The following is a 16,570-nucleotide window of genomic DNA, read 5'->3' as shown; positions in this document are numbered from 1 at the left end:
ATGGCACTTAGGGTCCTTTTTCGGTTGCTCTAAGGCTGTCGTATTTGGTTTCTTAACCTGGTCATTGTATGTTTATTTCTGTTCTATTCTCCACCCACTTCCCTGAAGGGAGAGACAGGGATGGTCTCCATCCAGACTCTCCTAAGGAAGAACTTGAAACCAGTGAAAGAAAAATTATTTTCCCTCCCCTCCCGCACACACTTCGGTGTTTCAAGGTTAAGGGGCAAAACTTTTCCCCTAAGAACTCAAGACCCAAGTTGGGAGAAGGAGTCTGGGTCTGAGAGAAAAGAGAATTGACAAATAATTACTTCTTGCTTTACCTGATCAGTTTTTTCGTCTGCACACAGAGCTGTCTAGAAAGCTGTTCCTGTTCTCATGAATAAAGGAAAGGCACCTACCTAGTAACTCATGAAGTGGTGTGGAAGAGCGCCCCACTTCAGAGGCCGGGGCAGGGTTTGCGGGGTGGAGAGGCAGAGGGTGTGTGTGTCTGTGTGTGATTAATTGGTGGGAGGGGCCAGGGGAGATCCAGCGCTGAGGGCGGGGCGGGGCGGGCCGGCTTTCTTGGCTGGTGGCCCGGGGACGCCCCTCCTGGGCTGCTGCAATGCAAATGTCCAGCCTGGTCCTGGGCAACTTTTCCCTCTTTCCGGAGTCAACTTCTAGCCTCCTGCTGGGAGAGAGAGAGAGAGAGAGAGAGATAGAAGTTGAGAGGGTCTACTTCGGGACTTCCTTCCCTTTCTTTTAGTCCTCTGCAAAGGCATTCTTGGGTACACCTAAGTTGTTTTCGCCCCAGATACCAGGGGAACGAAGGATGGGGGAAGTCAGAAACTGGGGCGCCCTGATGCTTCTCAGTCAAGGTAAGCGAAAGTCTTGCCATCCGCAGGTTTTGGTTTTGGTTTTGGTTTTTATAAAGCCAGGGATCCTTTTGCCAGCTCGGAAAAGAGGGGGCTGGGGGTAGAAACGTGATCTTGGGAAGAAAAGTTCCTGAAGGGACCGGGATGTTCCTTCTCGGACAGGGACTGAAGTAGGGGATGAGAAGACAGATAAACCGAAGGACTGACGAACGGGGCTGCGGCTGAGCGAGTTGCAGCGGAATTCTCTTGGGGAATTGCAGCCGCCAGTTCCCAAGGGTCATCTCAGGGTCCTGGGATGCAAGTGAAAGGGGGGCTTTGGAAACAATTTAAAATCCGATTACCTGCCTACACCCAGCCTCCCCACAGCCTTCTGCCTTTTTCTGCCTGCACGCGTCTTGTGCCTCTCAGCTTTTCAGTCCCCCTTGCCCCTGCTTTCTCCATTGTCTCTCCACTACTCTCCTTTTTTTTTCTTTTGGCAAATGGGAAGCGGGTTGGTGGATGGATTTCGAGGCTATCTGACAACTTTTGGTTAACTTTTCTGAGATTAAATGCGTTGTTTTTAAAGGAAACTTTCCAGACTGAGACTGACAGGTGCTTACGGCCACTACAGAACCGGCGCACCGCCTGTTCCCGCCTCCTCAGTGGAGGTACGAGATCACCGAGGGATGGAAGGAAGGAGCTGGAGGGCAGGCAGGGCATCGCCCCTTATTCCCAGATTGCCCCTACCCCACCCCACCCCCACCCCCCAGAGCTAGCCCTTCCTGGCCCAGCGCTGTCCCCGACAGAGGCTGTTTGTTGCTTTGGCAAAGCAACCGGTGACCCACTGCCCTCTATGTCCGGGCCTCCCAAGGAGAGAAGTCGCCTTTACTCTTTTCTTGTCTCCCAGCCCCTTTGTAGGTGTTTCCTCCCTGGCATGACTGTGGAAAACCGACGGCTCTTAATCAGTGTTTGGCAAAAGGGAGTTACTTCTTCCTTCCCCTCTGCTTTCTCCCCATTGTTGACTATATTCAGCCTCTGTAAACTCCAGGAGGGAAGAATCGTTCCCACGTTTCTGTGATAATGCAGAGAGAGCACAGACAGTGGCAACGTGCCTCGAAGTGGAGTTTCTCGTTAATGACGGCCTGGGACTGAAAGGCCTGCTTAGAATGTGTTGGCAATTAGCAGTGATGGAGATAGTTAGGGAATGAACTTGCTGTCCGTCCTTCCCAGAATAGTGGACGGTTTAGAAAGTTTAGTGACGGGTAAGGTAGATGTCAAAGAGTTGAAGTCCAACCCTCTATCTCTTCTGGAAAAGGAAAATTGTTCTCTGACCTTGAATACCTGTCTAGTGACCTTTGGATTTTTTTTTTTTTAAATAACCATCAAAAGCATTATGATGCAGTGTTGTCAGTGGAAAAGGGCTAAAGTTGTCAGAGGATCCAGGTTTGAATCGCAGCTCTGCTACTCATTACCCCTGTAATCTCAGGAAAGTCACTTTTCTCCGTGGGTCTCAGGTTCCTTAACTGTAAAATGATGGAATTGGACCAAATGATCTCTGAAGTCACTTCTTGTTCTAAATCTGAGATCCTATGACCTGGGGTAGTTTTACTTGCCTGTGCCTTCTGGCAAATTTCCTAGGACTTAACTAAATGGGAACCTTCTCTTTGCTGAGGGTTTTCATCCTCATTATACCTTTTAGATTAACAAACTTTACTGATGAAAAAACCAAGCCATGGACTTTTAGCATTAGGTCTGGAGAGAGATCAACCCCACGTTTGTAATTGACTAGAATAAAAATCCTGTGCCCTACACTAGACCACTGAGCTCTACTAGACAAAGCCCTTTGGATAGAGTTCAGTCCTCTCCTTCCCTGGAAAGGGTGGAGAATGAATGTCTTTTTGTGGTACTTGTCAGCCCTGGTCTAGGACTGCATTAATAACTGAAAAAAAATCTCATAATCTTAATGCCTTATCATTTTCATGTTATTTATCAACACTGAAAATGAGCTAAAGGACACGGGCTGAAATTTTTCAGCTTTCCCTTCTCCTAATTGCTTCATCTGAGGAGAAACTGCGGAAACACAAGCTTATTTTCATAGGAGTGTCCTAACTTGTTCTTTCAGGAACCAAGACACACCTGAGTGGAATGTGTTGCTGCAGGGCCTCATCAGACACAAGATTTTTAGCCTGTAGTTATAAAGACCTACTGAATACAAACATCTCATAATTCTGAAAAGATAGAAATGATTTGAAATCACAAGGTGGGAAAAAAAAGTTTGCTTACTTCATATTCTGTCGTTTTACTCTTCTTAACAAGAAACTGCATGCCTGAGAAAGAGAGCTTTAGCTGAAGTCCTTATGACCATGATATATAAAAACAAAATGTATGGGTTGGGGATATCTACAAAACTTTTTAGGTAGGCAGGAAAATTCCTTGGTGATCCATGCTAAATGTGCAGTGGGAGACAACATGAGTCATTGACATCCAGATCTTATCTCCAGCCATGAAATCTTGTTCATTGCTTGAGTAAGGGCTAGACCCTTTGGGGAGGAGAACCCTGTGCTTCCCAGAACACCACTAACTGATGTTATCAGAGCCAGGGCTAGGCGAAATTATGAAGTTGGGAGATTTTCCTGCCTAGGCTCTCAACTTTGCCCTTATGCAGCTCTCTTCTTGTCTTCCCCTCAGACATTTATTATCATGTGATCCTAAGTCACTTAATTTATATTTACCTCAGTTGTCACAGCTGTAAAATGGAGGCAGTAGTAGCACCTACCTTCTTGGGTTGTTGTAAGAATCAAATGAGATTTTTGTAAAATACTGGCACGTAGTAGCCAATTAATAAATGCTTGTTTCCTTCCTTCATTCCTTCTTCCCTCCTTTTGCCAAACTCTCCTCCAAGACTTGGTGCTCCTCTGCTCTCTCTGGCATCACAGAGGCTGCTATTTCCATGTCCTGCTCAGCACTGCCTTTTCTGGGAAAGTTCCATGCTTCAAAAGTATCACTTCCTTTTCCTCTTGTAACCTTGCCTATAAAAACTCCTAGTTGCTGGTAGCAATTAATAGGGGGAGGAAAATTAGACTAGAGACATGACTACTGTGTTTCTTCAAGTTTAAAAATTCTGATTCTGGGAAAGCCTCTGATTAAGAGTAGAATGTGTGTGTGTGTTTGTGTGTGTGTGTGTGTGTGTGTGTGTTTGTGTTTGTTTATGTTTGCCATCTGGCTGGGATGATACATGTTGATCCAAAGGGCAGCATCTTGGTGACACTTCAGTGATCAGTACAAAGTGAAATAAAGAATTTCAGGCACTGTGGGGGAGATATTTTTGGTCTGGAGGCCCTTCCATTCAAAGTCTAACTCCAACCACAAAGACTGTTTACTCTGCCTACTTATAAGCCTGGAGCAGGATGTTCCTGAGATAGGAAAGAAAAAAAGGAGGAAACTATATAGAGTTATCATAGAATGTTTAAGGTGGTAGAGACCATAGGAAAAATAATAGCTAACATTTATATAGCCATTTGAAAGACAGCAACATATAGTATGGATGAAAGCCAGGATTTAGAATCTAGTAGACATAGGTTTGAATCCTTTCTCTGACTCATACTGACTGTGGTACTCTGGGCAAGTCACTTAAACTCTCATTGTCCCTGCAAATTCTCTAAAATCATAATTTTCAGAATACTTGTCATCCACATTGGTAGAAGCACTTTCTTGTTGGGAATTCCCTGTACTAGAGATCTGCAAACATTTTGGTTTCAGGACCCCTTTACTTTCTTAAAAATTATTGAGGGCCCTAAAGAACTTTTCTCTATATCCATCAGTCTATCTACTGCACCACCTAGCTGCCTTCAATTTAAATTAAAATGTCTTAGTATTATCTTGAAAATGCTTTTGACCTTGACCTGGAAGTGTCTTAGGGGATCCTTACGGGTCCCTACACCACACTGTGAGAACTATACAAAGTTTCCTATACAATGTTCCCTGTACAATGAAATCCTTCTTACCCCCCAAAAGGGGTGTGTGTGTGTGTGTGTGTGTGTGTGTGTGTGTGTGTGTGTGTATGCAGGTATTTAATGCTGGCAAATCTTATCTCATTGGATCCTCACACAATATTGTAAGGTAAATATGAAAGAAATTATTGTCCCTATTTTATAGATGAAGATACTGAGGCTCCTATCAGTTTAGTAACCTACTCACAGACACAGAGAGAGTGAGGATTAGAGGCAGGATTCGAACTAATGTCTGTTTATTCCAAGTTCCAAATTTGTTCTTCTGGAACATGCTGCTTATAGCAACATGTTTAGCCATTTTATGAATAGGGAAACTGATACCCAGAAAGATGAAGGGAGTTATTTGAGGCCATGTGGCTTATGGAAAGGTGGGGTTTAGACTCAACTCTCCTGGTGCAGTTTTTTTTCCACAATATAATATGCCTTCTTATCACTGTGACCACAAAGACAAAAATGTGGAGGTCATTTCCCAGTCCTTTCAGGTGACCAGTTCTCTTCAACTATTAATAGAAGACTGGAATCTAAGAATGCTTCAAAGGACCAGGCTGTATCAGCTGATGAAGTGTGTATGTATTTATCTGTATATATCCAGGTATATATAGATACATGTATATATACATACATACACATATGTGTATATGTGTGTATTTTACATAAGGCAAAGAAGATAGAGCTAGTAGGATGAAAAAATTTTCAAAGTCAAATTGTAATATATGGTTGTAATTATTTGTATTTAAAGTGCGTTTGCACAAATAGGAGAGATGATCATAAACTATTTTTTAAAATTTATGTCATTTGATGGGCCTTCTAGTATTAAGTTTCAGAGAAGGTGCTAGCTTATATTGGTAGAGGAAGTTTTCCTATAAACAATGAAATCATAATCTTCATCCTTTCAGGTGACCAAATGATCTACCAGGGAGGATGGCTCCAATTACCACCACTGCACTGAAAATGTTCTCTGCAAGGTTATCAGTGCCCTCCCAACTGCCAAATCCTCATCCTTGTCCTCATCCTTAAGTTTTCCATAGCCTTTGACACTTTTTTGCCCACACATCCCCACCATGACTTTAATCATGACATCTCTGAAGATGACTCTCAAATTTGGGAGTCCTTTTCTCTATCCTGATTGCCACTTCTGCATTTCCAAATGTCTATTGGTCATCTCCACCTAGCTGTGTCCCATGCAACTCAAACTCAAGATGCATAAACTAAACCGTCATTATCTTCCCTTTCAAAAAAAAAATGTTCCTTTCTTCTGACTTCGCTATTTAGGCCATCTTCCCCAACACTCGGGCTTGAAACCTTCAAGTTTTCTTGGATTTTTTCTTTTCCTTCTTTTGCTACCTTCATTTACTTGATAAATTTGGCGGATTCTATCCCAGGAACATCTTTTGCCTCTGTCTTCTTTCTGTTACTATTTGCAACGTCCTGCTTTATGATTTCTTTGTTTTCTACATGTATGGTTGTAGAAGCCTCCTAAATGGTCATGTCTTCTCTATTTTCTCCCTTCTCCAATTCATTCTTCACACTGTGGCCAAAATATTCACAGGTTTAATCATATCGTAATTGTTGGTTCTCTAAAAATCTTCAATTGCACCTCACTGCCTTACTTCAAGGAACCATGATTTTGTCAGGGTAGGTGCTCCATCCACTGATGCGCAGGTCACATATCAGATGATTTTTAAGAGTTTGCTGGATAATAGGCCAAGAGATGGAAGGGAATTCAAAGACCATTTCATCCTAGAACCCCATTTTACACATGACAAAACTGTTTCTCTGAGTGGTTAGGTAAACTGCCCAAGGTCACACCCCCTATTAAATTACAAAGAGGGATTTGAACTCAGGTCCTCTGATTCTGTAGTCAGTGTGTTTTCTACCACATCACCCTACCTTTGATGATGAATCTGTTGAGTTTCGCTAAGTTAGTTCTCACATGAAAGGAATGTAACATCTCACAACAGTGATAAAATCATAGTGTTCAAAATAAGAGATATCATAGTTTCATTGCACTTTTTCTGTAGAGACTATATCTGGAGTATTATGTTTCATTCTGGGCATCCTATTTTAGGATCCCATTGACTCCACAAGCTGAAGTTAGTTCAAAAAAATGTGATGAGATTTGAATGGGACCCTGGGGACCCTGACATACAAAGATCAGAAGAAAGAAGAATTATGTTATCATTCAAGATAAGCTATCTTCTAATATTTGAAGAGTTAACAGGTAGAAGGACTTAATTTCATTCTGTTTGTCCCCAACAAGGAAGAACTAGGAGCAGTGGATGAAAGTGGCAGAGATTTAAAATGATATAAGGAAAAGCCTTCCCTTCCATTATAGATGTCCCTAAGTGAAATGTGATCTCTTGGGAGTCAATGGAAATAAATGGAAAGGGAGTCAATGGAAATCTTCAAATGCGAGTTACTTGTCAGAGATGCTGAAAGAAAATTTACTGCTCAGGTGTGGCTTGCATTAGATGATCTCTAGTGCGATGGATAGAGTGCCAGGCCTGGAGTCAGGAAGATTCGTCTTCCTGAGTTCAAATCTGACCTTAGACATTCAATAATTGTGTGACCCTGGATAAGTCATTTCTCTGTTTGCCTCAATTTCTTCATCTGTAAAATGAACTGGAGACGGAAATGACAAACCCTTCCAGGATCTCTGCTAAGAAAGCCCCAAATGGGGTCATGAAGAGTTGGACAGCAGTGAAAAACAACTGAACAGCAGCAACAAATTCCCTTCCCATGCTTTCCCTCAATCCAGTTATTTTTCATTTGTTAGATCATTTTGATAGCGGTAGTAGCATATTTAATGTTTACAGAGGGCCTTACAGTTTACACAGTTTTTACTCACAACATTCCTGTGATGCAAACAGTGCTAGCATTGTAAACAGAAAGTGTTTAAAGAAGTATTTACTATGATATTTCTCTATGTTATTAAAATATTTTCTGAGCTAGAATATGATGGAATACAGCAACAATAATAATAGCTAGCATTTTTACAGCACTTTAAAGTTTGCAAAATGCTTTATATGTGTCATTTTACTTGATCCTCACAACACCTCCATGTTCTTCTTATCCACATTGTACAGATGAGGAAACTGAGGTGCAGAGAGGTTGAAAGAGTTGCCTAGGGTCACATAGTTAATAGGATCAGAGGATGGATTTGAATTCAGGTCATCTTGACTCTGAGTCTAGCAGTATTCCTTCTGTACTGCTTAGTCACCTATACTACCTTGTAACAAAAAATACAATTTTTACTTTTAGTAGTGTGAAATGACCAGACAGTTTTTTACAGAAAATACGTAAGTTGTGATACATCATCTCTTTATCACAGTGGAAAAAGAGGCTCAGTTGTCAATTTTAGAAGAACAATTTCATCGCACTTTGCCCAAACAAAGGCATTCTGGCAGGCAGAAGCCCCACATTCCCCTAGTTGTCATTTTCAGTTACTCATTTAAAGGTAGCCTTTGTTTTTCTTTGTTCAGGCTTGATCTCATTTCCATGGTTACTTTATAGAAATGCAGACAGAACAGAAGCTGGACTCATTTCAGAACAGTTCAGGCTACACCATCTCAACACATTGTCCATTTATCTTTGGGTCTTAATTTGCAACAAACACTTTAAACCTAGTGTGTGTACACTTGGTGGGATTTCAGCTCTGCAGTCTTTAGCTTTGAATTATTCAAGTCCTCAGTCTCCAGTAAGGATTTTGAAGATCTTTTCTGGGAAAAATCCCCGATGGAAATAGCTTGCTGCAATATATAGGCATTTAAAGATATTTATCTATGGAATTTTGTTTGAGGGTGGATGAGAAAGAGAAGAAAGAGGGAGGGAGGCAGAAGAGGAAGTCACACAGCCAAAGATTTTTTTTTTCCAGAAAAGAATAAAAATAGCAAACTTTGTTTATAATCCATGAATCAAAAGAGTGACTAGCTGGATTTATGAAATGAAATGTTCTTTCTTAATAAAATCTTAGTAGACCACATTGAAAGATGACAGACTACAATTCTTGAATATACAAGTTCTTTTTGTTTTATTATTATGATGATATTTGGGAATGGGAGCAGAGATAGTGTTAGCAGATGGAATGCCAGGGTCTCTGAGTTAGGAAGACCTGAGTCAGACACATACTAGTTGGTTGACAATGGGCAAGCCTTGGGCAACTCTCTAATCCATCAATAAGCATTCATTAAGCAGTTGCTCTGTGCCTGGCACTGTGCTAGGTGCTGAGTATACAAAACAAAACTCCCTATTCTTTAGAAAAAAGAAACTGAGTGAATGAAAGTAGTGTAGAATAAGACTGATAAACTGAGTTGAAAACTAACTGTGGGAAGCCTAAAGCATCAGGCAAAATGTATTTTAACATATAGGCAATAGGGAATTGCTGAAGATTTTGGATTGGATTATTTTGGTATTTTGTGTGAAGGATGAACAAAATTAGTGGCAGAGGGTATATTCCAAAACCCTAAAGTAGTAATTTAGCACAGATCTGCATGGGTACTTAAATTTTCCACATAAAGAATTACCTAAACCCGTGAAATCATAGATCTGGACTACCCATTTTTGCCTTTGCCATCATGAAAAAAATGGGAATTTATAGCTAAAGTTAATCTCGGTTTAATATAACATTTAAGACCACCCTTGTCCCTGAGAGAATTGGCTTTTCCTTGCTCTTATTTATCCCAAGTATGCTTAATCTAATTCCATCACCAGTGTATATTTCTACTTATTCTTCACATTTTCTCCAGGTCACTTTGAAGTGCTTCTAATGATTTAGACTTGCTGATCTTATCCACTTCAGTGACTCCAGTTATCACCTGTATGTAGAAGGTGTCCAAAGCTTGATTGACAGTCTTGACTTCTCTCAGTACTAGTGCCCAAGTGCCTATTGAATATCTCTGTCTGGCTGTCCTGACAACTCAAACACAACATGCCTTAAAAGGAATTATCAATCCACATCCTTGCAACCCTTCCAAAAGCAAACATTTTCCCTCTTGATTTCCATCTATTGAAGGACGATGATGACTTCCATCTTTGCAGTCACCCAGACCCAAAACTTCATTTATTATTGACCCTTCCTTTTCTCTTGCTCATTATGTCCCTACTGATTCTACCTCTCTGATATCTTTTTTCCACCTGTACTCATTATCTTTTGCAATTAGTGTCCCTGCCACCAGTCTCTTACCTCTTGTATTTATTCTTCACACAGTTACCAAAATAATCCAATCCAAAACCTTCAGTGATTTCCTATTACCCACATTAAAATACAAATACTTTTGCCTGTTGGTTTAGGCTGGCCACAGTTTGTCTTTAGCCTAGTTTATCATTCTTATTCTATACCACATTCATTCACTCAGTTTCTATTTTAAAGAATAGATTTTTATTATTTTTATTTTTTAGCTCATTTACATTTCCCACTGTATTCTTCTCCTGACTCCCCAACCCCACCTTGGGAGAGTAATCCCTTATAATAAAAAGAAGGAAAAAATATTCAGCAAAACTAATAAATATATCCTCAAATTTTGAAGTTATAAGAAACATTCCACACTTAACAGATCCCCGCTTCTGAAAAAAGTGGGGAGGAAATATCTTTTCATAACTTTTTTTGTGGCCAAGCCTGTTTATTATAATTTTGCAACATTAACAATTATTTTGTTGTTGTTTGTTCAATTTATATTGCTTTAACCATTGTGCATATTGCTTTTCTGGCTCTACTTTGCATCAGTTTATATGTTTTCCATTTATGATCCTGGTCACTTCTTACAATAGAGTAATATTCTCATACTTTTATGTACTATGATTGCCTTAGCCAAGCCCCAATTGATGGATATCTACTTTTTTCTACCATAAAAAGTGTGTTACTATGAGTATTTGGTGCATATGAGCCTTTCTTTTTCTCGTTGATCTCCTTGAGGTGTATACAATGCCGTGGAATCTCTGAGTTAAGGGATATGGACATTTTAGCCAATTTCCTTGTCATCTATTTACTTTCACCCAAACTAGACTCTCTACTTTCTGATCTTTTCCTGTGCTCTTTGCATTTTCACATGTTGTCTTCTGTTTTTATATCAGACTTTCTTCAGATCTCTGATTTTGTGATGTGAGTGTCTTTCTATCACCTGCCTGCTGCTGAATGGAGCTGGAAGAAATGGCTTCAGATTTATGCTAGCTAATCTAAACTGGGTTTTCACTTCAACAAGGCAGTCCTTTATTTCTCCCTAATTGATACTTTATTGCAGTCTCCAAACTGGCTATTCCAACACTTCCCTGTCACTCCATTGTGATTTCAAACACCACCCCTTCCCTCACCCTTCAGCTGATGACCTCTCTTCATATTTTTTTTTTTTGACAAATTGAGACCATTTAGTGGGAGCTTCCTCTTCTCCCATTCTCACCCCCACCAACTCCAGTAATCAACCCCTACCATATTTTGCATTCCTTTACTGTAGTCTGTCTGATCAAGAGCTGACTTTCTTCAACAAGGCCTGCTCCTCTAATTGTAATTTTAATCTTACCCCCTTCTGTTTCTTCCAGCAGTTTTCCTACAAACATTCACCTTCTCCAATCTTTAGCTACTCTCTAATTATTATTTCCTTCCCCATTGTCTGTAGCTTACAAATGTATCTGTATCTCCTCTGTCCTGAAAAATAAACAAAGAAACACTCTCACTTGACTATACTATCTCTACAAGCTATTGTGCTATATGGCATCTCCCTTTCACAGACAGACTCTTGGCTGGGGGAGTACATAGCAGGAGAAGACTGCCCTTGCTTCTGCTTTCTTTTCTCTCATTCACTTTTCAACCCTTTGTAATCTGCTTTCCACTCAAATGAAACTATTCCCTCCAACATTTCTAAAGATTTTTTTAATTGAGAAATCTGATGTCCTTTCTCAATTTTCATATCTTTGCCTTTCTACAACTTCTATCACAGTTGAACATTGTCTCTTCTCATATGCTGTCTCTGCTCTGTACTTAAAGAATAAAATGCTTAACTGCTTTTCACTCATTCATTCGTGACATTGCTTTCTCTTTGTTCTTTTTCTACCAGTGTACTCATTCCTTTTGAGTCTTCTCTGCATGGTCATTATCTATATCCTACACTTATTTGGGGGGTATTCTTCAAGGCTATTTCCTGGGATCACTTCTCTCTCTAAATCTCTTGGTATGTACATCAGTTTTCATTGGTTCCATTATCATTTGTACACAAATGACTCTCAGGTCTACATATCTTGCCTTAATCTTTCTCCTGAGCTCTAATCCCCTGCCAACAACTGCCTATCAGACATTTCAAGCTGGATTTTCCACAGGGATCTCTAACTCAACATGGGCAAAAACAGCTCATTACCTTTCCCTGAAAACACATCTCTCTCCTTATGTTGCTTATTCTCTGAAAGATGCTATCCCTCCCATTATCCAGGTGTGTAACAAAGACATTCTTGACTTCACTCTCTTTCACCATACATATTCAGTGAGTTGCTGAATCTTGTCAATATCATCTCTACAACATCTCTTACATCCATCCCCTTCTCTCTATTCAGTGGGACACCACTCTAGTGCCTGCTCTCATCTTTTTTTGCCTGGATTTTTTGAAAAATACCTTATTGATATCTTTTGTTTTCATATCCCCTGCATTTCTCCCCTTCCTACATACTACAACTCTACCTTATAACAATGATTTTTTTTTAAAGAGTAAGAAGGTTAAATAGAAAAACCATTCAATGTATTGATAAAACTGTTATTATCAATGTTACACTCCTCTGTACCTCTCATTTTGGCAAAAAAAGCAGGGGGAAATGTCTTCTCCTACCATTTCTTTGGGGCCAAGCTTATTTTTTTGTGATTTGTAACAAATATTTTCAGTTGTTTGGGGGATTGTTATTCTTTAAAGAGATCGTGTATATTATTTTCCCAGCTCTGCTTAGGTTACTCTGTATCAATTGTCATTTAAGTCTTTCCAAGCTTCTCTGTAGCCATCATGTTCATTATAATGTTCACACCAATATGCTCACATATCAGTTTATTTAGTCCTTCCCTATCATATGTACTTTGTTTCTAATTCTTTGCTACCATAAAATGCTGCTATAAATATTTTGGTGCATATATAAGAATCTTTACCCCCCCGCCTTTTCTTTCTTTCCTTTGTGATTGACACCTTTGGTGTATGTGTCAAGTAGTAGAATCTGTGGGTCAAAGATAATGGGCATATTAGCTTCAAATTGGTATTCCTGTCTCACATATCTCCCTGTTCCAAACCATCTTCCATATATATTTGCTAAAGTGCTTTTCTTAAAGTACATGGGTCTGACCAAGTCACTGCTCTACTCAACATGCATCAGTCTCTCCCTAAGTTGTATGTTTAAGCCCATTAAAACCTAATTTCAACCTACTTTTTGAACTTTATTATCTATTCTCTTAATACCTTCTATAGTTCAACTAGACTGACTTCTTTGTTTTTCTGCACACAAACACTCCATCTCTGATTTTTATGTACAATGCCCACAGATACATGCTTGTCTGTGTGTGTATAATTATGTGTGTATGTGCATGTGTATTATGTATATATAGGTGTACATATACTTGCATATGTATAATGCACATGAGTATAATATGTATGCATACATGTATGTGTATGTATGTATATATAGGTCTCTTCCTCTTTGAGGGCAGGGACTTTTACTTATATCTTTGTATCCCTAAAATCTGTCATAGTACCTGGCACTTGATGAGTTCGTAATTGTTGATTGAGATCTAGCTTTTCCTTTGAAATCCCACTTAGGTGCCACCAGCCTCGAGTCCTTCCTTTATTCCTCCAGCTAAAAGATTTTTGTGTGTATGTATACATACACATAAATATATAGCTAAATAATACATATATGTTATATTATGTATAATAAATGTGATACATAAATAAAAATATCCAAATAAAATGCATAAATACAAGATGATGAGAGAGCAGGGTAATAGCAACTAGTGAAATCAACCTCATCTAACATTTGATAGCATTTGAAGGTAACATTTAATCTAAGCTTTGAAGGTAATTAGGGATTCTAAAAGACTCCTTCAGTCTAAACCCACAGCTGTGGTTGGTTATACATTCCATTTCTGCTTGGGTTTCAGTCAACAAGTGAAAGTTGATTTCCTAGGCATGGTTTCCTTATGCAGTGTCATCAGTATCTGTCCTATCTCATCCATTATTTTGCTTATGAACTTCTAGAAGGCAGTGACCATGTATCCTCTTCTTTGTAACTCTTCATAGATCCTCAGATGGGACCTAAGAGATTCCATATGGGATAAAGGTTCATTAAGGAAATTCTCTGTTGAGTAGATTTTGACTTATTGTATGATAGATAAAACGTTGAATGTTCACTAAAATACCTTTTTATTAAGTACCTGAAACTGGAAGAGGTATTAATTGTATCCCCAGAACTGATCACAGTGCCTGGCGCATAGGAGGTACTTGATAAATATGTATTAGATTGGATTGGAGATGGTCTTAGATCCAGGAAAACCTTCACTCTGGTCCCACCATTGGCCAGGTGACTCTTGGCAAGTTAGTCAACCTCTTATTGCTCTAAGACATTCCTGGGTAAGAGATCTTAACTTGGGGTGTGGAAACTTTAAAGAATTGATAACTGTATTTCAATATAATTAACTTATTTTGTAATCCTATGTGTTTTATTTTGCCAACTTAAAAAAACATGAATCTGAGTAGTCTATAAGCTTTGTCAGACTGCCAAAGTTATCCATGACCAAAAAAAAAAACAAACCCAGAACTTTTATAAGTCTAAGACTATTAGTTGTAGAAAAGGTGCTGTGATCTTCATTAGTAGAGGGAGTTTCCTCTTCTGGAATTTCACTATACTAATGAAATCCCAGGTCCCGTACTTTGCTGCTGTTAAGTACCTACTAACACAATGCATGTGTATACTTGCTGTTCATTAGGTAGACAATCACATGGTGATATGTAATGCTGTTTACTGATCAGAATTATAAGTGGTTGAGAAAAGTAATGCTCTCTAGAAATTTGATTAAGTATCTTGTCTTCTAATTATTGTTGATGGATGATAACACATAGTAGGTACTTAATAAATACTCATTGATTTGTTGATTAGGTGAAAAGGGATATTGTGCTGCTTTACATCAGAAAAAAACTATAGGAATCATTTTGGAAACAAAAAGAGATTTATTATAAATGTTTATTGTCAACGAAAGCAATGAGCAAGATAGATGGATCAATAGATAGATAGATAGATAGATAGAGATATATCCTAGATAGGGGGCAATATCCTATACAAAATTTTTAGTCTCCAATAAGGTAGGATCAAATGGATTAACAGACAGCAAATATGCAAAGAAAACACTTTTCATTCTGTATTCACTTTCAGATTTGACTACAATATCTATGATTTTTCCCCCTCTCTTTCCACTCCTAGTCCATATATACAATCCTGGTTCTGATTTAGTTTTGCAATCACCTTGTATATATTTATCATTTTTAATATCATAATTTATTTAGCCACACTCCAGGTTTTGAACACATCCAGGTCAGATACATTTTTTTAATATTTTTTTGCTATCATTAATAGAGAAGTCACAATTTTTTTTTTCATAGCTAGGTTCTTCCCCTCTCCACTTCCGTCTTAAATTATCTTTTGGACATAAAATCTTAATGCACAACAGGTATAGTCATTCTTGTGCTTTTCATTTTGGACTGTTTTTTCAAAGCATAACAATAAAAAAGTGTATGTCATAGAACTTAGTCTAGTAATTGCTTGAAGTATATGTAATTTATACCTATAACATGCTATTTTTCTAACCCTTTTTAGCTGTCATTTGTCTTTGATCTCAAAGACAATGATGTTGAAAGAAATATTTCCTGTGGTTATGAATAGTTTCAAAGGATCTTGATATGACCTGTGTCTCTTTGTTAGAGTATATGCAAAGACAAACTTCTATTTGAAGAAACTTTCGTGGTTTGAGGTTCTCCTTTACTTACTATCAGAGTTAGCAGAAGAATGATTCTGCTTCCTGTTTATTAATCTTCTTGTGGGGTCCTACCTCCTTATAACTTTGTCATTCTGTATTTAACATGCCTGGGAAAGGATGATTTTGCTGGTCTCAAATACAGTTGCTTTTTTTTCTAGCTGACTGCACAGTCATTGTTTTCTTTGGTAGTTGGAGATTAGATAACTAAATAGGAATTTGTTTTGCATTTTATTACATCCTTATGGGCCTATGAATATGTCAGTAGCAAAATACTAAAAGCAAGCTAAATAAATTGACTTATTAGAAGAAATAATTTAAGATAAGCCTTTTAAATATTGTAAACACTTATTGAATACAACAATAACTGACGTATAAGATCCAGAAGATTCATAAAATTGTTCCTAGGCAAAGATAGGGTCATGAGGTTAAAGGATAATGTTTATCCTTATTAGGAAAGAAGTATCCAATGTGCCCACTCTTTTGTTAGCAAGTTTATTAGATCAATAGTGGAGAGAAAAAAGTGATGTTAATCAGTTCACACCTTGTATGATTGGGTTTGCATCTATCACAAGACCTCCTATACTTTCAGTAGAAATATTTGAAAATAGCATATGCGTCATTGGGTAGCAGCCAAATGTATTACATCTTCAATACTCCATGGATCTGTCATCTCCATGATGGATGCAGATATAAGTCATCCATGCCTGCCCATCTTCTGTCACTCTTGTTTTCTCTTATGTTTGCCA

At 38.7% G+C, this 16,570-nt stretch overlaps 1 protein-coding gene across 1 annotated transcript in view; it reads left to right on the top strand.

The window, feature by feature from the left end:
* Positions 1-561: 561 nt before the first annotated feature.
* Positions 562-16,570, top strand: part of ITGA2 (integrin subunit alpha 2) — a 135,573-nt gene continuing 119,564 nt past the window's right edge. The window contains exon 1 of the mRNA XM_072605657.1: positions 562-854. Coding sequence (XP_072461758.1) covers positions 809-854 — 46 coding nt within the window. The 5' untranslated portion in view covers positions 562-808. The remainder of the gene's footprint in view (positions 855-16,570) is intronic.

The sequence above is a fragment of the Notamacropus eugenii genome, chromosome 4, assembly GCF_028372415.1.
Source record: "Notamacropus eugenii isolate mMacEug1 chromosome 4, mMacEug1.pri_v2, whole genome shotgun sequence".
Classification (NCBI taxonomy): domain Eukaryota; kingdom Metazoa; phylum Chordata; class Mammalia; order Diprotodontia; family Macropodidae; genus Notamacropus; species Notamacropus eugenii.
Note: the sequence above shows the minus strand (reverse complement) of the source record. Positions and strands in the feature narration are given on the sequence as shown.